Source organism: Caretta caretta, chromosome 9 (genome assembly GCF_965140235.1).
Source record: "Caretta caretta isolate rCarCar2 chromosome 9, rCarCar1.hap1, whole genome shotgun sequence".
NCBI lineage: Eukaryota > Metazoa > Chordata > Testudines > Cheloniidae > Caretta > Caretta caretta.
In genome coordinates, this window is record NC_134214.1 from 36,501,035 (window position 1) to 36,528,502 (window position 27,468).

The 27,468-nt window shown below is 38.5% G+C and overlaps 1 protein-coding gene across 5 annotated transcripts in view; it reads left to right on the forward strand.

Moving 5' to 3' along the window:
• DOCK10 (dedicator of cytokinesis 10) overlaps positions 1–27,468 on the forward strand; it is a 201,307-nt gene that overhangs the window by 144,176 nt on the left and 29,663 nt on the right. For all 5 annotated transcript variants that reach the window (XM_048863538.2, XM_048863544.2, XM_048863551.2 and 2 more), the window contains 20 exons: positions 400–444; positions 989–1,164; positions 1,281–1,397; positions 2,714–2,825; positions 3,655–3,776; positions 3,864–3,978; positions 4,690–4,756; positions 5,512–5,559; positions 6,436–6,537; positions 9,698–9,822; positions 11,636–11,748; positions 12,994–13,131; positions 14,905–15,087; positions 15,712–15,822; positions 17,286–17,501; positions 18,264–18,321; positions 18,673–18,771; positions 21,540–21,646; positions 22,857–22,979; positions 24,732–24,845. In XM_048863538.2, the coding sequence (XP_048719495.1) occupies positions 400–444; positions 989–1,164; positions 1,281–1,397; positions 2,714–2,825; positions 3,655–3,776; positions 3,864–3,978; positions 4,690–4,756; positions 5,512–5,559; positions 6,436–6,537; positions 9,698–9,822; positions 11,636–11,748; positions 12,994–13,131; positions 14,905–15,087; positions 15,712–15,822; positions 17,286–17,501; positions 18,264–18,321; positions 18,673–18,771; positions 21,540–21,646; positions 22,857–22,979; positions 24,732–24,845 (2,291 nt within the window). The remainder of the gene's footprint in view (positions 1–399; positions 445–988; positions 1,165–1,280; positions 1,398–2,713; positions 2,826–3,654; positions 3,777–3,863; positions 3,979–4,689; positions 4,757–5,511; positions 5,560–6,435; positions 6,538–9,697; positions 9,823–11,635; positions 11,749–12,993; positions 13,132–14,904; positions 15,088–15,711; positions 15,823–17,285; positions 17,502–18,263; positions 18,322–18,672; positions 18,772–21,539; positions 21,647–22,856; positions 22,980–24,731; positions 24,846–27,468) is intronic.

The following is a 27,468-nucleotide window of genomic DNA, read 5'->3' on the forward strand; positions in this document are numbered from 1 at the left end:
CTACATTATTCAGCAAGAATTTGCTATCCAAAGCTGTTGGCTGGGGTAACTTGGCAAATGTGAAGTGTGAAAATCTCGCCTGCGTATAGAGAGGACTCTGTTAAAAAAAAAACTGAAATGTATCTCATAGTTACCTATTCTACTATGCCAAACTGAATTTAAAAAAACCCTATGTTTATCATGCATCCATTATAAACGAAATAGACAATTATCCAAGATCTTACTCTAAAGCACAATAGTACCCTTTCTGTTGAATCTGATGGGCTTTGGATTAAGCATCAGAAGAGAGAAAGAAAATCAAATATATTTTTCACACATCATCATAATGTCATAAATTTGATTTAGTAAAAATGCATAATTCCTGCTTTTTCTTTTCTTTTTTATTCATGATAAATCAAGACTCTGTGACATCTTCAGAATCAACACAGGAATATCACGCATCAGGTAAGAGCCTAATTTCTTACAGTGCTACACGTGGAGTGTTAGCAGTGAATAGATAAAATTAGGCATGAGGAGTTTTATTCCCAGCTCTATCACTGAACTGTGGTGTTACCTTGGGAGAGTCATTTAAATAATCTCACAATAGGATGTTTCCATCTCTGTGTTTCAGTTTCTTCAGCTATAAAATGGGGATAATACTTGATGCTATGTGTTTGAAGGCTTATTCCATGTTTGATTGAACCTCAGATGGGAAGAACAATATGTGTAAATCATCATTCATTTATAAATTATACAAACTTGCATGATCTTAAGAAATATTTGTTATTGATGTTTGTTAATTTGTTTTGAAACTCACACATGAGCTAAATTGGATTTGGCCTTCTATGAAATCCTGTATATCGCAGGTGTGTGGTTAGATGGGTCACTCCGATGTGAAACAATTTAATAAGCCTGCCTGGAGAATTTTTGTCAGAATCTTTATTTCTGGAATGTATGTTAACATAGTTCATTTAAAAATAAAATGAGATCCTTGTCTGTTCTGATCCAGATATTCCAGAATACACCCTGACCAATGAATTTTGCCATAAACATTTCTTAATTGGGTTGCTGCTTCGGGAGGTTGGCTATGCACTGCAAGAGGACCAGGATATTAGGCACTTAGCCTTGGCTGTGCTTAAAAACCTAATGGCAAAACATTCATTTGATGATCGATATGCAGATAAGGTAAGTGTGGTATTTATTCTTTCCACTGATATTTTCATGCAGTGAAATACATTTGAAAACTACTCGCTCCCCAGTTTACAATGATTTGTTTCTTTGTATTTTTTTCTCTTTCTTAGGATAAACAGGCACAAATAGCAAATCTGTACATGCCTCTCTATGGCATGCTTTTGGACAATCTCCCAAGGATTTACATGAAGGATATTTTTCTTTTCAATATAAATACATCCAATCAGGTAACTTAATGCAATTTTTCAGAACTTTAATATGAATCATTGTAGTTGTTGATATCCCTTACTTCCTCTAGCATTAACAAAAGGAGAGGCCACCCACAGTTATCAATGGGACTGAAGATTTTCAGACTAGAGTTCCAGAAACACAATCAAGAAGGGAGCGGATACATCTCGAGAACTATGGGAATGAAGAGTGAGATGAGGGTGGGGAAGGGAGAGAGATTTGCAGGGTGTTTCATGCTGAGTTGGCCTTAGTGGCAGCTTTCCAAACAACACCCATGAGTTCAGGTTCATAAAAAGCAGTGTTGGTTTTGCATGCCTCTAGTGGTGATGCTGCTCTGGCTCCTGAGAAGCAGAAGACCTGGCAGGAAGTCTGTACCACTTCAGTACAGCCATGAGTCCTGAGCCTACAAACACCTGTGCATGTGCTTAACATTATGCAGAGGAGTATTCCTTTGATGCCAGTGGGAACACTGACATGCATAAGTTTAAACACATGCATGAATGTGAGCAGGATCAGGGTCTTGGCTGTCCATTAGCAGTTCAAGATCTGTTCTGTGGGAAACATACTAAAAAGATGTGATATGAAGCACTGAGAGAGAAGTCTGAGAGCTGCTTTTTTTAATCTTGGTTGATCTCTATTCAGCATTCACTGACCAAATATCAGTGGCTGAGAAATGGGGTTGCCTCATCTCAGGTTAATCACAATGGACCAGATACTGATCTCAGTTGCTCAGGTAGAAATCTGGAGTTACTTTCTTGGAATTTACACCTGATCTGTAGCACAGATCAGAATCTAGCTTAGCACTACTCTATAAATCACCTGGTAGGAGTATTGTTTAGAAGAATGCACTTGTGGTCTGCCTCTGCCTGTAAGGAGATTAGATGTGTTCTTTATATGGCCATATTCAATCTCCAAAAAATAGAAGCAAGTATCTGCAGAAGCTATGGCCCTCCTCAGCTTCCAGCAAACGAACCTGTTTCACTTGATAATTGCTAGTAGTATTAAAATGCCCTTTTTTCTGACACTTAGGCAAGTGGTTTAAGAAGCAAACACACTCTTAGACTTGATCTGTCATAAGCAACTCTGCTTATGAGCAGGTTTCATATTGCACATCATTACTCAATGTATTATGGTAAGCCTTGATCTCTTCTGACTGCCTTGTCTAATCAGCTGAAAGTAGGTTTTTAAGCTCAGTGTCTAAGCGATCTGATCAGATGTACTGTAATTATAAAATTAATGAACAGTCTGAGTTTGAGTTTGTAAAAAGTGATATTATATAGCTGAGTTCTTGTTTCTGCCCACTTTTGAAATGCAGGGATCTAGGGATGACTTGAGCACTGCGGGAGGATTTCAGAGTCAAACAGCAATGAAACATGCAAACTCTGTGGATACATCTTTTTCCAAAGATGTCCTGAACTCTATAGCAGGTACTAAAGAAGTGCTGATACACAAAAATCTCTGTGCGTGTTATTTCACCCCATTGTGCTTTCTGCTGAAACGTATCTTGCATCGAGAATATCATCATTAGCCCGTTTATGTGATATACAGTGAAACAAGCGATCCTGTGTTTCTCCTCCTTTCCCATATTTTTGGATCCATTTTATTTTTCTTCTGAAGCTACCCTACTTTTCTTGGTTTTCTTATTGTACTGCCTCTCGTGATGATGCCAACCTTGCATTTAGTGTTTTATTAATCCCTAATGTATTCTTGGAATTGCCTCATGCTTTAAAAATATTTACAGAGATTCTCCTGTAATTCTAAAACCTCATGGAATGGGGAGTTGCCACTTTCTTCACAATGTATGCTAGGTACATCAAAAAGTCATGCTCTGAAGAAGTCATTACATGCTGTACTGCAGGTGTGAATTTTTAATAAGGCAAGCATTTTTATATTTTCAAAATATAGTGGAGGGGAAGAAACACAACTTACTTTGTTTACTTCATCTAAGGCCCCTTTCTAAGCCCACTGAAGTCAGTGAAAGTCTTTCTACTGACTTCAGTGAGCTTTGGATCAGGCCTTCATAAAAAGTAATAGTTTTTTTTTAATGCCATGAATAACAGCAAAAGTGTATCATTTTAGTTCAACTTGTTGCATGTTTTCAATACCAAATGTAGTCACCAGTAACTTCATGACAGAGGTAGACAGTTCAAAGCTGTCCATCCTATATACAACATATTTTTGGTTTTCCATTATTACTGTTAGTTTTTGTACCCATACACATTATTTTAGCATGTTTGCCGTGACTTTTGATTACAGCCTTTTCATCAGTAGCTATCTCTGCAGCAAACCATGCTGACTCCAGAGCTTCCTTAGCAAGTCTTGAGTCTAACCCAAGTACCAGTGAAAAAAACAGTGAGAGAACTGACACCTGTGAAAAGGTACATGCATAAACACTTGAAAACAATTCTTAGAGTTAAAAAGTCTGTCTTGATACTCAGTAAGCCAGTGTGTTTCCAATTCTGCAGATTGTGAGACCTTTGTCTTTGATTGGATCAACTCTTCGCTTCGACAAGTTAGATCAGGCTGAAACTAGAAGCCTTCTTATGTGTTTCCTTCACATTATGAAAACAATTTCAGAAGGTAAAAAAAAATCCCCAAAATGCACTTTTTTACTTGTAATATTATAAAATCCTTAGAGCCTCACTAATGTTATGTCTATGCTACACACTGCTTTCAGCGGCATGTGGGATACGCTGCAGCGACAAGCCGGCTGTGTCCACACTGTGGTGCACAGCTATGTGTATCAGTGAAAGGCTCTGGCAGGAGGGAGTCAACAGGGAAGGGCTCACAGCCTGCTACCTCCCTGCTGCCAGAGCCTTTTGCCATTGCTGGAGTCTTCCCCTGCAGCGGGGAAAGGCTTCAGCAGCAGGGAGCTGCCATAGTTCTTCCCTGTGGCAGGAGCCTTTCCCCGCTTCCTCGCCTCTGCCAGAGCCTTTCCTTGCTGCTGGAGTCTTTTCCTGCGTAATGGGACACTCCAAGATTAAAAATTGCAGTGTAGAGGGAAGGCACAGTTTGGATGAGTAGACAGCCATGTAGGGTATGTACTCAGGTACAGATCCACACCTGCAGGTGTATTCTACTTGCCTAAGCTGTGCCTCACTGTCTACATTGCTATTAAACCTGTGCTGGGGGGCTTCTCGCGCACATGCTCTACATGCAGCCAAAAGAAGCATGCAGTGTTAACTTAGTGTAAAGTCAAGGGAAAACTTATTACAGTCTTCAGTGGGCTATGGATCTGGCCCTCAATTTCCAATAATTGCTAAATTCCTACATTTTGATGTCTGGTTCCAGATACATTGATTTCCTATTGGCAGAGAGCTCCATTCACAGAGATAGCGGACTTTTTCAGCATTTTAGAGTAAGTTCACTCTCTGGTTTGTTTGCTGGTTTGTTAAATAATAATGTTCTCTAGCAGCTGCTGTAGTAATAGTATGTTTTACTCTCTGGGGTAAAATTCAGGCATGCTAATGCTTAAAGACCATATCCTTATGTTGGCTATTTCCAGGGAAAGGATAGGAAACTCTTTGGGGTTTTTCTCACAGAACTTTGTATGAATTATTCTGTTTGGGGTTGAGATTCTCTGCCCCTTCTCTTCCTCATGGGAAAAGGAAGGTCTTTGCCTCCCCAAACCAGTGGATCTTGTGAAAAATCTATGGATTCCAGAGCTATTCACATTCCATGGGCCCTTGTCCTGACCCAATTTCCTCTGGCTCCTTCTGAGCACAACTCCTGTAGGCTCCCTGCTTAGAACAGAACCCCTTAACCAGCTCAGCTGTGAAAGATGAGTAAGATGGAACTGACTGGGTCACCATTTACTTAGCCACACAAGTTCCATAAGGTTGGTGGAGAAACTGTCCTCCTGCAGACGTCCCCACAGGGTTTTCCCCCTGACCACGCAGGAATCCCGAACCCAGGGAGAAGAGATGGGCAATAATAGAGTGGAAGTGATAGTCTCCCCTTCGGTTTCCTGAATTCCGGGAGTTCTTGGATCATTTGCTAACAAAGTGGTGCATTTATCGGGGGGTTCTTAAAAAGATCGAGACTCAGAATTTTTGAAAAATAGTATGGTGTCACTAAACAGAATCATTACAAAATGTACTTCATGCTTTTCAGGGTTTGCCTGCAAAATTTCAGATATCTAGGAAAACGAAATATAATAAGGTAATTTATTTTTTACTTATACGATGTAGAATGCATTGTTATTTTAAGTACTACGGTGGGGATTAACACGTAGATAAAAGTCATCAATGTACATCAATTCCATTCTGAAGGCATCGTTCTTAAATATGGTAGCTGACCTACAGCTAGGGTAGCTGATGTACACTTTTTTTTTTAATCCCATGAATGCTTGAAGCTCAACTAATATAGCCATTTTCCTAGGCAACCAGGTGGATTACTTCTGATAGTGTATTAAGCTGTAGTAAAAAGAAAAGGAGTACTTGTGGCACCTTAGAGACTAACATCCGATGAAGTGAGCTGTAGCTCACGAAAGCTTATGCTCAAATAAATGTGTTAGTCTCTAAGGTGCCACAAGTCCTCCTTTTCTTTTTGCGGATACAGACTAACACGGCTGCTACTCTGTAAGCTGTAGTAGTTACACTACTTGAACCAATCTTGTTTTTGAGTGCAAATGCCGGAGAAGGACAAGCAGATCCTTCTGTTTGTCACCATAGAACTGTGAGGGAATGGCGCTATCGTGAATCGCTGAATGCTTCAAAAGCATTAGAAACTGAGATTCCCCTGCCCCCAGTATTTTTCTCTGCCCATTATGCTGAAGAGCATGAGATCATTTTTCCATCTATCAAGCATGAAACGTGCACTTCTGTTTCACCATGTTACGATGCTTCATTTTTCATTTCATGCAACAACAATGAACTTTGCTGTCTATCATAAGTTCAGTAGCAAAATGAAGAGTTGCTGTATTAACCAATTCATGCTTTGTGTTATGTTTTGCCAGGCACATATGTGTTTTTCACTGACATGACCTAATCAGGGGCACGTACCATAACAGAGTTAACGTTTATTTTCTCTTAACAGGAAAATAGCTGCTGCCTTTAAGTTTGCTCAGGCCACCCAGAATAATGGAACACTTAAAGGATCTAACTCATCTTGTCAGACATCTGGTATACTGTCGCAATGGTAATTATTAAGCTTTTAACATCTTAAACCAAATCCAGATCAAAATAGGTCTAAACACATGGTCTAAATCTCATTTACATCCACCAAAAGACCCCTTTGCAGTGCCACGTATTGGGTGGGTATGTTTGGCCCCCATCTGGTTACTTCCACATTTACATGTAGTATAGTCATTTATTATTGTGTCCATTTTGTAAGCTAGGTGTATGTTTCTTTTTCCTGGTCTTTTTTTCTCCAAATAATCAATAAATTGTACATTTTAAGCAGAATTTAATGGTTCTATCCTATGTCATCTGAATAAACTGCAGAAGTAAAATGTGCATTGTAGTAATAGCCGTAATGCTCTCTTGAGGGGAAAATCAGTGTGTGTGTTTATAACGCATACTCCCATAAAGAAAAGGAGTACTTGTGGCACCTTAGAGACTGCAGTGAATGCATCCGATGAAGTGAGCTGTAGCTCACGAAAGCTTATGCTCAGATAAATTGGTTAGTCTCTAAGGTGTCACAAGTACTCCTTTTCTTTTTGCGAATACAGACTAACACGGCTGCTACTCTGAAACCTGACATACTCCCATGTTACCAGGTATTGATCCTGTTGGGGAAAGGTTAAGTAGTTTTTGTTGACTCTTCAAGACAGGTGACTTATTGCCTCATCTGAACATCAAGGAAGTGGGAGTGGCTTCTAGATAAAGAAGTTCAAGGGTATGGGCTGCATGGCCTGAGGTAGCAACCCTAAGAGCAGCCAAGCCAGGAGAGAAGGACTGAAGGGAGTGAATTTCTGATTCTATGTGGTTTGTAGGCTTTGTCTAAGAGCAGGCTGAAAAAGGCTCTATTCACACCGCTCTGTGCTTTTCAGATAAAATTGTTTATCTATGCGCATCTGATTCAAACCCAATAATGCCCAACATCATAAGCCTGTATCGTGGCATATGGCTGGAACAAATGAAACATGAGGAAAAGGAAACATTCCTTTTTCCCTCCTCTAGAATAAGCACTGATCTCATTTCACAGCTGGAACTGGCAAGGTGCCTTTGAATTAAAGCATGAAGAGGCCATTGTTTTGCTGCACGTTTACAGGAGAGCCAGCATGGTGGAACAAAATTTTAAAACTACCACAAATGAGGCTTGCTGCAGCTGTTTCAAGCAACTGCTACAGTCTGCATCCTCCCAAAGCAGCATTTAGCCCTTTTGGCTATAAAAAATATTTGTAAGGAATGGCAAAGACATATGTTAAGAGATAAATAAAATATTGTTACTTTTCAATGGCCCTTCTAACTTGCACTCTGCTTTTGAAGGTGTATGTTTATTTATTTACATTTGGTGACCAACAATGTATTTTCATGTGCATGTGGAGCCAGATTTTCAAAGTAATCCACGGTAAGCTTTTCAAGTGCTCAACAGTTGGGGTCAGATTTTCACCCAGGAGTTCCCATTGCAGCACTTAGAACCAGTTTTGCACCATGTTGGGTAGCAAAAATTTGGCCACTGAAAGGGAGCTGAGCTCTTTTGAAAGTCTAAAAATATTTGTAATATAATCAAATAATTACCAACAGATCAGAGACATTTTTAGTTGAGTGGAAAGTACACATAAATGCTCAATTTATTGCTGAAACTGTTAGTGCCTTGGGTCCTGATTTTCTACCTTACATGTCCACAAGTAGAAGGGCCTCTTCTTGGGCATGTTACTCTTGGTGGGAAAAGGTAAGGGCAAAGCCCACCCTTTGCCTGTATGTATTTGGAGGAGATGGGACTCCACTCTTTGGGAGAGCAGGACAGAAGGTGATGGAGTGGAGTGGAGCCACCATCTGTGGCATCCTGCTCCCTTGCCCACAATTCTGATGACCCCATCATACACCATGCAGCCAACCCTCCCCTCCCCTGCGAAAAGAGGGTTAGGGTATCAGAGCGGTCTGGGTAGCACAGCTAATAGGTCAATATTTTTCACAGTCAGGGTAATTTACCATTGGAACTACTTGGATGTGGTAGATTCTCAATCAGTTGAAGTCCTTAAAGATTGCACAAGACAAGATTGGTTGTCTTTCTAAACGACACACTCTAGCTCAGCCAGTAGTTATGGGGCTGATACAGGTAAATCTTCCTGGCCTGTGGTATGTAGGAAACTAGATTGTCATACTGGTACCTTCTGGCCTTAAAGTCTACTAAAGAAAGATCTCCTTCAGGGTCATGTAGAAATGGAAGCTGTGGGGAGTCAGGGTAGGAGTGCTGAGGCACAAGCTCTCCACTTGGATGGCTTTTGGCAGCTCTCCTGAGTGTTGTGGCTTTCAGGAAACTTGTGATTTTCAGGAAACAAACCTCCTTCTCATTCTGTGGTAGGGCATGGGGTTGGAAACCATGGAGGAAGGTTGCGGGTAACCCTCCCTCCTCTCCTTCTGAAGGACTGATCATGCGCTAACTGTGCAAGTCAAAACCCATACAGATTCTAGGCCTGTATGCAGAAAATAAATTGTGCAGAGGACAAAATTTTCAAAACTGTGTACTTAAAGTTAGGCATCCATATTTAGGCACCTAAATAAAAGGGACCTGATTTTCAGACATGCTGTCAGTTCTCACTGAATTCACCAGTGGATGCAGGTTCCCCGTACTTTTGAAAATAAGGCCATTTTTATTTTGGAACCTATGTATGAATGGATGTGCCTGTATTTGGTGCCCTTAGTTTTAAATGTCTTCTATTTAGCAAAATAGTCTATTGTATTCATTAGCAGAATACAAAAAAAGAATTTTTCTTTTTTGTGATCAATGTCCATTCTAAAATCATCAGTCCCCCATTATTTATTAATTGTGTTTAATACTTTGTGGTGTAAATAGTTTTTTCTGTATTCTAAACCAAGAGAACTCAGCTCAGTTCCTCTTCCCCTAAGGGCCGTTGTGTAAACATTAGTCAGCTGTTTAAACCAATGCTTCTCCTAGTAATAAGTGAATGTTGTTATGTCTCCTGTGATCTCAAGAAATCACAGAACATCTACTTGTGTTATATATGCCTTGCTGACTTTGTTCTTCCGCTATATTAACCTGAAATATTTTGCATCAGTTGGTCTCCCTTTGGGTCATTGAGAAATACTGCAGATAATTCTGAGAGACATGGAAAAACTATAGGGATATGATAACAACATTTAAACAAAAAACGGTGCTCTCTCAATTTCAGGATGCATTCTACTTCCAGTCATGATGGCCACAAACATCACAGATCTCAAACGTTACCAATAATCCGTGGCAAAAATGCATTTTCCAACCCCAAACTCTTGCAAATGATAGACAGCAGCATGGCAAGTAAGTATGAAGGAAATGAATCTACTTATTTGTCTGTCTCTCTATCTTAGCTTTCTCTATAGAGCCCAGCACCATGATGTATAAGAGACTGATTCAAAGCCCATTGAAGTCAATGAGAGTCTTTACATTGTTTTCAGTGGGCTTTGCTGGGCTGAAATGGAACTTGTATGAATATTAATAGTTGGACCATAGACCTGTAAAGAAAAAAAAAGCCAACACTTTCAAACATCAGAACCTGAAAATAGGTACTTAAACACATAGTTTGAAAATGAAATTAGCAGCTTGCTTTTCAGAGGCGCTGACTTCCCACAGATTTCAGTGGATTCATACCACCCACTTTTTTGCCAGCTCATTAAGTTCCATGGTAATTTGCACCATCTGAGAACCTGCCCCTGGGAGTGTTGTGCAGTCAGGTGTGCAACAGCTGAAATAGGATAAGCGCTAGAGCTGATAAAAAATGGGGACTCTGTTTGCAAATATTGTCAAGAAAAAATTGTCCTGTTTTCCATCAAAAAATTTCAAAATTCTGAATGTTTCAACCGTCTTTAATCATGACAAATAACTCTCTTCAAAATAGAGTGTGGCTGTAACTGCTGCAAATTGTCATCTCCTTGTCTTTTCATATCCCGGTGCTTTAATCTGTAGGAAGCAGATTTTATGAAAATGGATGCCTCAGTATTTTTCACAGCAATTTTCCTTTTAATCCCAAAATCAAGAGGTAATATTTTATGTGCTCATTAAGATGTAGTGTGTATTGGACATTTAAAAAATAACAGGTATCCTTAAAGCATACCTACACATGTCTCTGTTTAACCATAAGAATGGCATTCTGTGTCAGTGAGCAAATACAGTAATGTGACCTCTGAGAGTAGAGGCTTTAAAATATAAATATCCATTTTTTCCCCATCAGCATTGTAACTCACTGAAGTGAATTGTAGCATTAGAATATCATTCTAGAATTATAGCATTTACAGACAAGTCAAGCATTTGCTAATTCACCTATGGAACAAACATTGCCAGATTTTAGCAGTCATTGTATGCCTGTGTGAGGGGAGAAGGCTTAGGGATTCTTTCTTCTCCAATTGCCACCCCCACTGTGTAGCCAGAATTCTAATGCTTGTACTCCCTGACTGGAAGGTGAGGCGGAGTTTTGATTCCAGCAGTGTTAAGATACCCTAAACAGGTGAGGACAGTGTACCATTCCCATTTTGCACAGCTAACATCTAAAGGGGATGCTAAAATGAATGCACACTGCTCACTTATATGTACTAATTATTATGTAAGAGTTCACTTTTCCCGTGTCCTCTGAAGGCAACCTGCATGCCCTTGTCCTTTACAGGTAGAGTGCATCCATCAGCTGCTAGTGGTTTCATGCCCTCTGCACACACAGCCTGATGTACCCTACAGTTAGCCCTTAACAGACCTAACGGTTACAGATAGGCAGACCTGAAAAAGATATGTAACTAGTGGCAGACGGTGTGACAGAAAATGTCAAGTCTACATTTGTTTATTGCACATAATTTTTTTCTGAAGCAGATGTGATGATAGGATATAATTCATGGTTCAAATCTCTTGTCAGGCTGAATGTAATCTGTGATGAAAAAAAGCAAACAAAGAAACAATATTCTGCAAAGTTGAAAAGTTGTTACAAAATTAACAAAATTAAAGCAAAGAATCCTCTTCCCCCCTTTAGCTAACATGCACGCTCAGGAATGAATGTTTGTACTGACTTTGAAAGCAGTTCTTGATCTGATTGGAGGGTTATTTATCTTGATACTCACTTGTTGTTCTCTTCCCACTTCTTTTGCTGCAGGCAGCTCCAATGAAACAGACATTGTACACTACGCAGACACAGAGGCAAATATTGCCACAGAGGTTTGCCTCACAATTCTTGACCTACTGTGTCTTTTCACTCAGAACCACCAGGTATGTTCTATTGTTGCAAATTCTGCTTGAAATGGTGTCACAGGTTTGAGCAAAAAGAGAATTTTTAAAAAGTTTCAAAATGCCTGTGAGTACATTACAAAGAAACAAATATAATGCCAAATCATTCTATTATTGAGGGGTTTTGGTGGAGTGAATGAAAGGGAGTAGTAAGCCCTCATGTAGGTACTGGCCTAAAGTGTCCTGGCTGAGCAGAAGAGCTAGGAAAAGGGATGACCCATGGAAACAGCATCACTTGCTACAGTGTGATGATAGTAATGGTTTGACCTCATATAAACCTGTCATTAAAAAATCTCAATACCTTTACAAAGGTGGGTAAGTATTACCACATTTTAAAAATGGAGACACTGAGGCACAGAGAAGTTAATGCCAAACTTTTCAAACTTGGGTGCCTAAAGCTTAGGCTGCTAACTTCTTACTGAGGCACCTGAATAAAAGGGCTGGTCTACACTACTGCAGCAAGTTGACCCAAACGTGAATAACATACGTGAATAACATAACTGAAGTCAATGTAGCTTAGGTCGACTTACTGCAGTGTCTACACCAAGCTGTCTCAATGGGAGACACTCTCCCACCGACTTCCCTTACCCTTCTCAGAGAGGTGGAGTACACAAATCGATGGGAGAGCACTCTGCCATTGATTTAGCGTGTCTTCACCAGACCTGCAAATCAACACCTGCTGTATCGATTGCAGCAGTGCTAAGTGTAGACATGGCCAAAGTCATCTGAATTTCAGAGATGCTGAAATAGCTTCTTCTGAAGTCAGCGGGAGTTGTGGATGCTCAGCACCTCTTAAAGTCAGGCCACTGATCAAGCCATTCATGTAATATGGATTGAGAAGTCTAACTGTAGGCATTTAAGTTAGAAAATGTTGACCTAAGTGACTCGCTCTAGGTCACACAGATAGAAAGTGGCAGCCATCAACAGAACCTAGTTCTCATGAGTCCCACTTCCCTGTCCTAAGTGCTATGTGTAGTAGTTTGTGGGAAAGAGAAGGGAGAACAAACAGTGGAAAACAATGGTCCCATATTACTGTAGGTATGAAGAGCCCACAGCCCATGGGGAATGCCTCATGTTGCAGGTAACTTCTAAGCACTTGTAGGGCTGACATTAAAGATACCATCACATTTGGACACATTAGGACTTGGTGCAAAAAAAACAAAGGAGCCATTTTCTGTTCCATTATTTTAAAAATATTACAATCCTGTTTGTGTGCTAACTTTTCAGAGACAACTCCAGCAATCTGATTGCCAGAATGCACTGATGAAAAAGGTCTTTGATACCTACCTGCTCTTTTTGCAAGTCAACCAGTCAGCAGTAGCCCTCAAGCATGTCTTTGCTGCCTTGCGGTTGTTTGTGAGCAAGGTAACTATACTTTTATTCCATTTGAAAGCTGTTGCATAAGGTTGGCAGGGTAGTGCAACAAATCCAACCTGGTGGAGGATTTCACACTTTAAGGTGCTTTCTGTCTCTTCGTTTCATTGGTATTTAGGGATCGGTGTTGAAAAACACTCTCTGATTTACTATCTGCAGTTTTGTAGGTACAAATAATTATGGGAGCATTTTCTAACCTCTAGACACTGAACTACCTCGCTGTGCCTGGGAACCAGATCTAAAAGCTACAAAATCGGAGCTGGAGTTGAGGACCTTTCAAAAAAATAATCAGGGATTTGGCAGATGGATTATAGTGGTGGCTGAGGAGAAATGCTACTGTAATTTAGTAACATTAAACAAAATAGATCTGATTGTCCAGTCCCTTGCATGGAACACAGTAGTGGAGAAAAGTTTAAGCTACATGCCATTCTTCCAGAATGGTTGTAAATTGCAAAAAAAAGAAATATGGTCATGCTTCTCCCAGCCACATAGCTCAAAGGCCAAAGGAATATAAGATAAACCAGCCACAGCCTGCTTTAAATTACACACCAGACTGCCAGGAGCCAGAGGAACATGTGCAGCGGCAGGAGAGTAAATATCTAACATCATCGCATCCATCCATCCCATTGCATGCAGGGGTTGTGTTCTTTCTCCGAATGGCTGTAGGCATATTGATATCAGTAGTGGCTCCTTTGGGGATAATAATCTCTATAGCAATCTAGATCTGCGCCAAACGTGCTTATCTTCTCCCTCCTCTCATTCCTTCTGTTTTCTACTGTCTCCATCCTCTGATTAATAGCTCTCAGCAAACAGAGTCACTTGGACCTTTACATCCTATACTCTCTGCCTTCTAATGCTGTTCAGACTTGGCCACAAGAGGAACACTAGCTTAATGTGGCATAAAGCTATGGTAATCAATAGAGAGGAACAAAATTTTTCAGCAAAATGTTTTCTGGCAAAAATATCAGATTTGGCAACACTGAGATGTTTTATGAATTCATGCCAATTTCACCAATTGTTTTGAAAATAACCTAGCCCTCTCTCCTTACCTCCTCCTCCCCTTACACCCCCTCCCCCGGAATGTTTCCAATTTTTGGTTTGAAATAACTTTTTGTTTTGAAATTTATTTTAAATGTCTTTATATAAATTCAAAAACATTTTAAAAATGCTCAAATTGAAATGTTGTATTTCAGGTCAACTGAAACATTTAATTCAATCCAAAACGTTTTTTTTTTTTTAACTTTTGGATTCACCAATATTTTGGAATTTTTGTTTTCAGTCCAACTGAAATGAATTTTTTCAACCTTTCCATACTTCCACAAAACATCCATTATTTCCTCAGCTGTAGTGCTATTCCAAACTTTTTTCTCCTCACTGGTCAGCTTTTATAATGGTGTCTGATCTCTCCCCACTTCCCTTGACTATGCTATTTTCATTGCCACGGCTGCCCCTCACTATGCTTTCAGTCCACATGATGATATTTGTGCATCAAATACAAATTTGGAAGGTCAATTTGACTGATGCTTTGTACACAACAGGTTTTGGTTAATGCTTTGTACATAACTTGCACACACTGTTTTCACTTATTTTCATTTTTACACAGAAGAGAATGCTTAGCTAGTGGCAGATGTTTTTGCTAGACACTGGAGTGTCTGAGAGAGAGGCTTGTTTTTAATGAAAGTTTGAAACAAAATATGTTGATTCAAAATGAATGTAGCAGGGAGTGGGAGAAGTGCTAAACATTTTGACATTTTTTCCCTGTAGTTTCCTCCAGCATTTTTTCAAGGGCAAGCAGACATGTGTGGATCATTCTGCTATGAAATCCTGAAATGCTGTAACCATAGGTCACGGTCAACTCAAACAGAGGCATCTGCTCTTCTTTATTTTTTCATGAGAAAGAACTTTGAATTTAACAAGCAGAAGTCAATAGTCAGGTCCCATCTACAGGTGAGTGAAGTGTAAGATGCACTTTAAACAATATATACGGGCTATATAAAATAGTCCACTGAAATGACTCTTTGAATTCTGCAAATCACAGTTTCTCTGTGTCATTCTAATTTTTCTGGCATGTCTGAAAACATTGGGCCATATTCACCAGTTCTTTCCAGCTGTTTCGCTTTGTGCTGGTGATGCAAAACAGCTGCAAACTTAGCTAACTGGCCAGTTAAATCAGGTTTATGGCTTCGTTGCATCAGAGGCACAGCACATAGCTGATGGAGCAAATCTGACCCAGTGTGTCAATAGTGTGGGCTTAATTTTCCTCTCTAATTTTACAGCAGTGTAATTCAATCAGTACAGATACATGAACATAAAACTGGAGTAATACAGTGATGAGACGGGATCTCACATTTTAAAATGTAAACAATTATAAACATATAGAAGATGATTTGTTATTTTTATTTATATATTTGCTTATATTTTGTCTTGTTAAAATATTTGTGGAAAGCCCTTTTCTCTGACCCTATCAGTTCCACCTCTTGCTGGTTTTTTAAAGCAGAGAATTAAAATTATGTCCAAACTTTGCTTTTCGTTAATAACCATACACTGTTCTTTGTTCCTCTTCACCCATAGCTCATCAAAGCTGTAAGCCAATTGATCGCAGATGCAGGGATTGGTGGATCTCGGTTTCAGCATTCACTTGCAATTATAAATAATTTTGCTAATGGAGACAAGCAGATGAAAGTAAGAAAGGTTTTGTGTCTATCACTACCTGTTATAGATGACTGAATGATAGGAAGAACTGATTCACAAATACCTTCATGAATATAAGGACTTAGTTTTTCATGGTTCGTGTTATTATTTTCTCAAGTAGTCAGGCAACTACCAGGAACTTAGGTAAATGTTTGTGAATCCCAAAATCTTAATAAATATAGCATGAAAATTTATACATCTGAACTTACTATTTGTTATTCACTATTTGTTATTCTCCTTTTGAAAATGTTTCACTCCTCCAATCATGGAGCAGAAATTATGCCGTACGACCAGTGAAACACCATAAATAGCATGTAGTTGAAGTTAACAGTTCCCAAATGATATTTAGGCTAGAAATTATTCTTCCAACTATTTAGCAAATACTTATGAATAATAAATATGTTAATAGAAAATCCAGATTGGTTTGTGAACAATTTGCTAACCCAAAATAAGGGGTTTAACTCCTAATAAGTATTATTTTAAAAACTGTTTAGACCCCACTCTGCTAAATATATTAGAATACAGTTTTCAATCACAACTTGGGTATTTTTATAAGCTCTTGTCAAATGCTTTTCAAGAAACATTTTCAACTTTTTATTTATGGGGCTTACTCTCCTTTCACTAACAGTGGTGTAAATCAGGAGTAAGTCCATTGAAGTCAATAGTTACACTGATGTAAAATTAGTGTAAGTAACATGGGAGTCTCGCCTGTATTTGTTAAAGGGCAGCTTTGATTTTCTTTGATCTGCTAACCTTGTATCTGTGTGTTCTGCTTTTGTAGCATTCTCCGCCTTGCCAATCAAAAGAAAGGCACAATTTTATTTTTCTCTGTCGTTATGCTCTCTACACGTATGCAAAAAAACAAACACAAACAAAACCCTGAATATCAGAATTTATTATTGTCCATCTCAAAAAGAAAAACAGCAGAACTGACATAAATATTTTGAGGAATAATCTATGATCTGGCTGATAGGAAGACCAAATTTTTATCTTGTGTGGTTTGAAATGGCTGAGATACCATTTTTCACACTGAATAATACTACCTTCTTCCATTGACGTTAGTGAGGCTACCTGTGGAGTTAAGGTATTACTTGCATCAGTAAGTGTATCCCAATCTGGAAATAAATTTAGCAGCCCTTTACAAACATATGATCATATTTTTGCTTATTACCCCAGCCTCAGTCCGTTGACTTGAGTGGAATTACTCCATATAGACAGTGATGTAACTGAAATCAGAATATAGACTAGGGTTTCTAATGGATGCTGTGACACATCAGTAAATAAATGGCAGAGAACTGTGTAAAATATGTAAATATAATGGGACTATGAGCATGATCTAAATAGGAGTCTATCCATTGACTTCAGGCCCAGTCACCAGTGATACTATAGTTTAACATGATAAAAGTATGGCTTTGTAGGCCTTTTCAATGATTCGTTGCTTATGTTTTCCAAAGAACAGTCACTTTCCAGCAGAGGTAAAAGACCTGACCAAACGCATCAGGACAGTTTTAATGGCCACAGCGCAGATGAAGGAACATGAGAAAGACCCAGAAATGCTTGTAGACCTGCAGTACAGCCTAGCAAACTCATATGCCAGTACACCTGAATTACGAAGGACTTGGCTTGAAAATATGGCCAAGATTCATGCTAGAAATGGAGATTTATCAGAGGTAATTTACATAAGACAAAGAAATCAGTCTGTATTTAGATTGAGATCCACAGATGAAAAGAACTCTATAAAAACTCGGTATAATTAATTATGATTATTATCATCTAAGCTAAACGTGCAGTTTCCCTCAAGATGACTAAAATAAGATGTGGACTGGGTTGAAGAATGCCTGAATATGCTGTATATTACAGGCTATATAACAGGAATTAACCATGACTAGCTGACACATTGCTAAGCATGATTTGTTCTTGTCTACAGTGACCACAAGGTCATTGCCAGCTTCATGTTAGCTAATTCAACTGTTAAAATTGTGTTTAAACCATGTAATTTCCTAATGAAGACAAAACAATGTAGTTTCCATTCCCTTCTGGGTTGTTTGTTTTTCAGCACAGGAGATGATCTGGGCCAAAGCAAAAAAATTTCTTTTTGGCAAAAATGTTATTTGTATTAAATTGATTAATTGAACCCCAAGATCTTAGCCCAATATATGTAACCATGTATTTTCTATGGGTCAGATCCTGATGCTCTTGTTTAACCCTTGCTCTATATGTACATAGGCGAAACTCCTATTAAAATCAATGATAGTTTTGCCTGAGTAAGGACTTCGATATTTGACCTGTGATTTCTTCAAATTGTCAAACTAAGTTTGTTTCCCCTTTTCCAAAACATATTCCAGAAATGAAGAGGGTTTCTGACCCTCAGCAAACTAATAATGTAAGATCTGGGGTGTACTTTAATGTATTTATATGGTCTCTGGTTTCAGGCTGCTATGTGCTATATCCATATAGCTGCCCTCATTGCAGAATACCTGAAAAGAAAGGGTAAGTTCAATGTATTCAAATGCAATAATTAATTAGAGAATTATACAACTGTTCTACATTATACAACTGTTATACATTTTGCAACTGTTTTATTTCATTCAGATCACATTTGTGTTCTTTTCAAGATATCCTGCTGCTTGTACCCTTCACACATGTTTAAGATATGAGGCTAGTAAATTCTTATTGTAACAACATAATAAAATATGTATTTTATACATAAGAGGTTAATTGAATGTTTAGCTTTTTAGTGCTAAAAGAGAATGCTTAATTTGTTAGTGCGTCATTATTAAATATGCATGTTATTAACACATACCAGTAGCACTATACTAATAACATCTTACACTACCATAGGTTACTGGAAAATGGAAAAGATTTGTACCTCACGTATGCTCCTGGAAGATGTTCAAGTCTCTGATAGTAATCTGTTACTAACTACTCACAATGGAGGAAGTGAGTGTTCTAACCATGCCTGTTTATGGGTCAAATAACATCATTTAGGAAATGGAATTACTGCTCTTAAACTGATCTAGTGAAAGAAGATGTTCTCAAAAGGGAAAAGAATTATGTTGCATGATTATGTTTTTAATAGAAAGCAGTTAATACTAGGAAATATGTGTGATACTTTTCTGATGCTCATTTTGGTTGGACTATTTAATTATCTTGATGAATTGTACGGTATGTCACTAGTTACAGCGTTTACCAACAATAAGCCATTCTGCTACTGATCCATGCAGGGAACTCCTACTTTAGTCAGTGGGAGCTTTGCACAAAAATACATCATAAAAGGATCCTGTAATTTTCATTTCAAAATGAGATAAACTGCTTAAAAAGGACAATTATACATCATCAATGTCCAATAACAGAAGTAGAAATAAGACCTTGATTGTACAGTCAGAAAAAATTAACATCCAGATAATGATATTATACGTAGTACATGATGGACAGCTTTTTAACTGGAGTTCATTTTCTTCCTTATAATATGATAAAACATTAAAGGCCCAATTCTGCAAGGTGCAGGAGTATCTCTTGCAAGATAGTACATGCCTGTATCTACCACATCAAGTCAAATGGAGCTAAGTCTTGCAGGAGAGACACTGCAGTTTGTATGATTGGGTCTTAGTCATCCTGCCCGTCCTCACCCTCCCCCCTTTTTTTTTGACAGTTTATGATAAATCAAGTTTTGTGGTTCAACCATTTATTTGGTGTAATAGTGAAATGCCCATGCAGAAAAAAATATGTGATTACATTTTGGATTAAATTCCCTAACTTTATTAGGACTTTTGGACCCTCATCCCCAACTGGGTGACTTTTTCCGGCCACAAGAGTTTTATGGCTACATAAAATCACCTGATTTCAGGGGGAAAAATAAAGGAAAAAAAAGAAATGTTGTTGCGGTTACTGTAATGCTGCTCCTCTCAGAATTGATGTTCAAATTAATATATTCAACTTCCCAATCATTTGCAAAACCATTTTCAGGGTCAACAATAATTTATTTCTTTTTCACATTAAGAGAGAAAACCCATTAAATGCATCGATTAGGGCTAGAATCTATTAAAAGGAGGAAGTGTTAAATTTTTTTTTTAATGTAAAGTCTTCATTTGTACCAAGTCTGAGATGAGTGGAGCCATGTAAAACTCCTACAGAATGTCATTTTTCTGAGGCTTATATAAACATCAATTGTGTGACTGGGGAGTCAACCTGGCAATGAGACTGATCCTGCTCTTACTGAGGTCTGTGACAAAACTCTCAGTTGACCGCAGTGCAAGGAAGATCAGGCCCCATACCTGATTGTCTACACATAATTGCCAGTCTAGATTATTTTACTTAGAGCATAGCAGAGAAATAAAAAATAAGATTTTTTATCTTTAATTATATTGTTCCTCTGCCAATCTCTGTTAGTTTATTAAACTTACATTTCAGGGTTGTTCTCAGCATGAGCTAGCTCTATAGGCACAGCTTCCATAAAGAATTGCTTCTGTGGAAAAGAGAATAAATATTTTGGGTGTGGGGGAGAATAAGATGTGTGTTTTAGAAAGGAGAGAGTAGTCTGATAGCTCATAAATGGTGAAGTCACATCATCTGCAGGAGTCAGACAAATGTATTAAGGGAAGTACGCTTTTCGTCAAGCGGGGGAGTGTGATAGGAAGTCATGCGTGTAAAGAATGAACAGCTTAAGGGTAACGTCAAAACTCAGAGGCAGTAAAACGTCAAATAAGTCAAAACAAATAGTAATAGCAACCCCTTTGTGGTGTGTGCCTCTGTGTTTCCATGCACAGTGGTACAGTATATTTCACTCTAAATTTAATAGATTACCGTCCTTCAAATTTTTCTGCTGTTAAACTAAACATAATGTAAAGAGAACAGGAGTACTTGTGGCACCTTAGAGACTAACAAATTTATTTGAGCATAAGCTTTCGTGGGCTACAGCTCACTTCATTGTTAGTCTCTAAGGTGCCACAAGTACTCCTGTTCTTTTTGCGTATACAGACTAACACGGCTGCTACTCTGAAACCTAAACATCGTGTGTTTCTGAAGTTTGTCTTAACATCACCTTCTCTGGCAGATTTTCCTTTTAAAAAGCACTAAGGTATTAGTGGCCTAAATCACTATGGGCCAGATTCTGCCAATCTTACCCTTAGTGAGTAATACTGTATTTTGTACATAATCTAGCTGAAAACCACTGAACTACTTACATGCTTAATTTTATGCACTATGAGTGCTCTCATTGACTTCAGAAGGACTACACATAGTGTGTCAAGTTAAATATGTATATAAGTCTTTGCAGGGATAAGGGCCAATTGTACTAGTCAACATGAGTAAGGGTGAGAGACTCTAGCCCTGTAGTAATGCTATTGTACCATTACTGTAGAATACTATCTTCTATGTGTAGTTTTATATGGGTTGGCAGAGTGATAGAACACAAGTAGAGTAATGACATGCAGAGGAAAGGAGAAGATTTCTCTGAGATCATTGCCGTATGAATACATATTAGTGTATCTGCCTAGACAAGCGGATTTATGCCACAGAGGGAACTTAGAAGAATGTGTCATAAATTCAATCAGTTCTATTTGTGGCACTCATCACTTAGATTGTAAAAAAATAAACAAGTAATAATCCTAGCTAAATAAAATTGGTTGTCATTTTACAACATCCTATAGCCTTTTAAAATCCATGGTTATACAAGTATTAATTAGTATTGTTATGGCTTGTACGTCAAGGCTTATTTTCCATGGGATGGCCAGCTTTTCTAAATATTACCCCAAACATTAAAGAAGAAGGAGCTATGAAAGAAGATTCTGGAATGCAAGATACTCCATATAACGAGGTTAGCAATGGTAGCATTTAAATAATAGTGTTCTGTATTCTTTTAACTTTATTACTTTAAGGGTTTTTTTTTAACTATTTATTTACTTATGAAGTGTTAACCGGTTTATAAATCCTTGTCATGTAAATTTCTTTCCTAATTCACCTGATGCCGTTACGTCTGTTAAAATTAGCTTTCTGTATAAAACAGTTTTTCTAGAAAGTTAAGAAATATAATGCCTAACTTGAAAACACTGGTACCACCGGAGAGTGGGACAGTCAAAGATAGTTTTGATTACTAAATAAGTTAGAAACGTTTCTTTACTGAATAGTTGGCCAACTGTATGTATTCCATGGCTCTCCCAGTCTTTAAAAGTCTCTGGTTTGTGATATGGATTAAGATCTGAATTATTTGCAATGGCTGTTATTGGTGAGGGAAAAAGAACTTTTCTTTAGTTCTATCCCAAACCTGTAGTGTAGCCTTTGCTAAAAGATACGCATATGTTTCTGGAGGGCAATAACATTTTTATATGATACCTGCGCACAATATAAATGTGATAAACTATATTAAGGGATCACTTTACCCAATACAGACTCTTTTCACCTTAAATATGACAGCTGTTTAACAACGCACAATAAAGCCACAAAAACATCCAATTTAAATAACTGGGGTGGAATTTTAGCTTGACGGATTGTAAAATACCAGAATTGGAATATGGGGAACCGTGAGTAAAACATCTCTCTGCTTCTCCAAAAAAGTGCCAGGGGGTCTTTTTCTGTCTATAAATGTTTTATATCTCATCCATTAACTTGCTAATGGCTCTGATGGAAGAGTGCTAGTGATCCAGTAGGTAGCACCACTTTCTGTATCACCTGTGGGTTCTTCAAATGCCCAAACACTTACTGAACCAGCCTGGCATTACTTCTCTTGTGGTAGCTTGCAGAAGCATGGCTGCAGATATATGATGGCTGGTGGTTTCTGAAGCTTTAGGAATTTCTTATTTGGGGCATTTTGAATCTTTAAAGTGGTACATAGTCCTACATGAGACTGTAGCAGGTTGCCAAATGATTTTCACCAATTTCTTACTAAACTTCTTATGACTATATTAACCTACTGTATAGAAGAAATCATATTGAAATAAAACAATATATATGTACTGTTGATGTCATCATAATTACCAAATGCTATCAACAAGCAAGTCACCATAGAATTTTTATTTGTGGGATTACAGAATATCCTTGTGAAGCAGCTGGAGTTATGTGTTGAATACCTGTGGAAGTCTGAAAGATATGAACTGATTGCTGGAGTTAACAAGCCTATCATTGCTGTATTTGAGAAACAAAGAGATTTTAAAGTAAGCTGGCTTTCCAATTAAAATGTCTGTCATAAAAAAACAAAGAGTAGCAGGAAAACACAGACTAGTGTTGTTCTTTAAATTGGCATATTTCAATTTTATTTTAATATTGCTGGAGGGTTTTCTTTCGTCTTTTGATTACTGAGTTAAAAATATCTTGTCTGAAGCCTGTGCAAGGTTATGGAAACCCTGTGAAAATACATTTTCTATGGTTTCTGTAGCTCTGAGATCCCATAGATATAGTTTTCATTATTCAGACCTACGTTAGTAAAATTACCATATACTGTCACCTATGAAGGTAGTGACCAAACATTGTTCCATCTTCATGGCTATTCCATAGCCTACATGAAATGAGTATATTGGCCTTTAGCTCAGTTCCAAGAGAACTGGGGTCCACATCACTATAATGACCGTTGCCCTGACATGCAATGAGCTCAAAAAGTGAGCAGGCTCCTGTGCCTATTTGAAGTTCATTGCAGGATTGCGGTCTGAACAATCCCCTTTTAGGCAGTCAAAGCTGAAAGACTAACTGGATGGGGGGGGGGGGGGAAGTATCTACTCTCTAACCCACAAAGCTGATCCCACCAGCTCAGGGTTTGGGTACACTGGTGGGACAGAGGATGGAAACTCACATTGCTATCATCTATGCTTTACCTGTGCCATGAATGGATGAAGGGCTTTGCTTTCAAATCCTGTTCCTTTCATAGGCACTAAAATCACACTTGCAAATTTCTTCGGACAAATGAACCTGTAAAGCTCATTAAAACCATAATATTGTTGCCTGGTGAAATTATATCAAAATTCTAGCTATTTTTTATTTAGATATTTTAGTCTATGTCTAGCATTATATGACCCTTCTAGAGGTCTATTCTTATTTTTACAACTCCTTCGACCAACTGAATAGGAATTACTATATGCATTTATCAGAGAGTTGATTTGTAGCAGTGAAAATGTTTAGATATACCTAAGCATCAAAATAACCAAAATTACAGGATAAAGGATTTAATTTTGAAATTATTCCATATTTGCTTTTGTTTTTCTTTAATTTCAAGTAGAAAAGCAATTACTTAATAATAATCCAAGTCATTGATTTCCTTGTTTAAACTGGAAAAAAGTAACAGCATGGGATGTAATTTAGGAAGCATGGCCCCAGTGCAAAACATGGCTTTTACCAGAAGTTCACACTATGATGATAAAGTTATAGAATAACTGAAACTGAGAAGGAGTAAGGACTGTATCCAGCCAAAATGCCCTGGAGCTGATTCTGGCTTGCGATGGCGTATAAGGGCAGTAGTGCTCTATCTGATGGCGGGGGTGGTTTGGTGCAAAAGTGGTATAAAGAGACTCCTGATGCCCGCCCCGAGGCTGCCCCTTCTGTGCTGTGTCTCTCAGGATGTGCTCTTAATTCCATTCCATGTCCACTGAATCGCAGTTCAGTAATCAGGATGAGTAGCCTCATCACTGGCCATCCAGATGTGGGGGGAGCATCCCATTTCTTTTTCTACACGTTGGGACAGATTTATACTGTAACTCTTTCCTTATGGAGCTATGCAAGAAGGCTACTACCACCCTAAAACTGTGTGGCCAGGAGAAGGCAGGAGTCTTGAAATTGACCTCTTGCAGCTGCTACTGAGAATAAAGAAGGTAGCCACCTCCAAATGATTGGAAATCCTATGGAGGCAAATTTAGCCTGAATAAAGCCTTTAAAAATATAATTTTACATTGCACTTCTTCTGTTTCCTTTTACCTTAGAGACTGTCAGATCTGTACTATGACATCCATCGATCATATCTGAAGGTTGCAGAAGTAGTGAATTCTGAGAAACGTTTGTTCGGGCGATACTATCGTGTTGCTTTTTATGGACAGGTACGTTAGCCTCAGATTTCGTGTGTAAGTCCTTGTATCTATAGATATAAAAGTGCACATTTTGGGAAAATAATTCTGGACACACTTTTCTTAAGGAAATTAAACTAGGCAAACACGGTCAACAATGAAACTATGTTGTAATAGTTCATTAAAAAGCCTGGGCTGAGCCCAGAAGTCTTTACGTCAGTGTAAATTGTTAGAATGGATTTACACTGGTGCGATTGAGAGCAAAATTTGCACCTCAATTTCTAGTCATTCCTTACTCAGGCTAAGCTGATTCTGAAGTCAAGGTCAGTGATGTTTTGTGTGATAAGAATTTAATAAATCCTAGTAATGACCTCAGTATTCAGTCCCATCTTTCTAAGCACCATAAACTAGAGCTGTGAACAGTAGCTAATTTGTTGCGTTTCTTCCTGACTTTCTGACCTTTGCTTTTCAGCCCCTTCTGATTCTATGCAATATGCTATACAGTAGTTTTATGCAATTTACTGTGCTTTAGCCTGTTCAGAGCAATCCCTGTGGCATGAATTTACGCTTTTTCCCACTGGAAACCATTGTGGGAGGCCAGCATGTTCCTTTAAGACATGTTTGGCAACCTTGCAATTTCCATTCCTCTGTAATAATAAGGTGTGTAAACAACAGATTGATATGAATCATTCTGTTTGCTAATTAGTTTTTAATGCTCTTTTCTTCTTTTGGTCTTATTCAAGGCTGTGGTAAGTTCTCTGTTCTCTTGCATGCTTTCTTTAATTCTTCTCACTCATCCTCCCCTGCCCCCGGTACTGTTTACTTAACCTTAACTGTTTGTGCTTTTCACTATTCAATGTGGCAGATTAAATAACATTGCTTCATTCATTGTCACATCTTGCAAACTAATTTTTGTTTGTTTGGTTTCCCTGAATTACAAAAATGTATCCATCACCATGCTGAATCCATTGGCCCTACTGCCAGTGACCTCAGCGAGAGCGTTGCTATTGACTTCATTGGGAGCAGAACTGCACCCCGTGTTTCTTCTGGTGAAATGTTTATTGTAGCTCTAATTTTAAGTGCAAAATTGTGCACTAGGTTTAAGCAGCTACTCAATGGAGTAAAAAGAAAAGGAGTACTTGTGGCACCTTAGAGACTAACCAATTTATTTGAGCATAAGCTTTCGTGAGCTACAGCTCACTTCATCGGATGCATAAAGTGGAAAACGCAGTGAGGATGTTTTATACACACAGACCATGAAAAACTGGGTGTTTATCACTTCAAAAGGTTTTCTCTCCCCTCACCCCACTCTCCTGCTGGTAATAGCTTATCTAAAGTGATCTTATCTATCTATCTTAGATAAGCTATTACCAGCAGGAGAGTGGGGTGGGGGGAGAGAAAACCTTTTGAAGTGATAAACACCCAGTTTTTCATGGTCTGTGTGTATAAAACATCCTCACTGCGTTTTCCACTTTATGCATCCGATGAAGTGAGCTGTAGCTCACGAAAGCTTATGCTCAAATAAATTGGTTAGTCTCTAAGGTTCCACAAGTACTCCTTTTCTTTTTGCGAATACAGACTAACACGGCTGCTACTCTGAAACCTACTCAATGGAGTATGACTCCTAACTCTCTGCTCACACAGGACCTACTCCAATTATAGCTGGAACAGTGGCGCTGTACACCTAACAATCCCCTCTGTGAGTCGGGGAGAGGAAGGAGTAGAAGGAAGGGACCAAGAATTGGTCCCTGTTTGCTGGTCAGCGGAACTGGACTCTTCAGGTGCAAGGGGGGAAAGCAAAGTGCAGCCTATAAAGGACTGCCGTGACTTACTTTCCCCCACCTTTCTAAGAAAGAGGGAAGCAGGGGAGCCATTGTGACTCTGAAGTCACAGTTCCTTCCCAAGGCAATTCCTGGGGCAGTGCAACTACATGCCAGTCTTCAGTAAAGGATGAGCCTTAAGTTTAAAACTAGTCCTGCATGAGTAGCTGAGCTGCGCTCAAACAAACAGGATTAAAATCTCCATTACAATGCAAAGGCTTTTCTGCAGCCAGTGAAACAAGGGCAACTTCATTTAAACAGCCTTAGTGATATAAAGAATATGATTGTTTTGCAAACAAATGCCGCTTGGTTTATACGCTGGAGCATGCTTAATTTAAGCTGTGAACAAACACATGGCTTTAAAATACATTAATGGAATTTTTAGTTTCACTAAGAAGTAAAGAGCTTTCATGTTGTGGGAGGCGAAGTTGGCCTCGATTGTTCCTAACAAAGCCCCAGTGACAAAAGATAGGAGAGTAATGTGAAATTAAAGGTAAGTGCTTTAAAAGAACAATGATGGGTAATAGCATTTACCAGCGGAAATCTGAAGTGCACTTAGTCGGTCAAAGAACATCCCTTGGTTGCAAACGGTTTACAAATATTCTTAGCATCATATTACCAACCGTACATGACAACCTTAGAAATAAGGCCTGATCTGAAAGGGAAAAAATCAATCCATTTCCATTTGTGGCTTTTGCCTGCATACTTTTCCCTCCGAAAAGTATCATTTTTGTAATTCTCTAAACTCCTTTGCCCCACATGCCAATAACGTCCATTTTCATTATACACCTTAGACTTTTTCATCCATTCATTGCCAAGAGTATTTGAAAACCTCA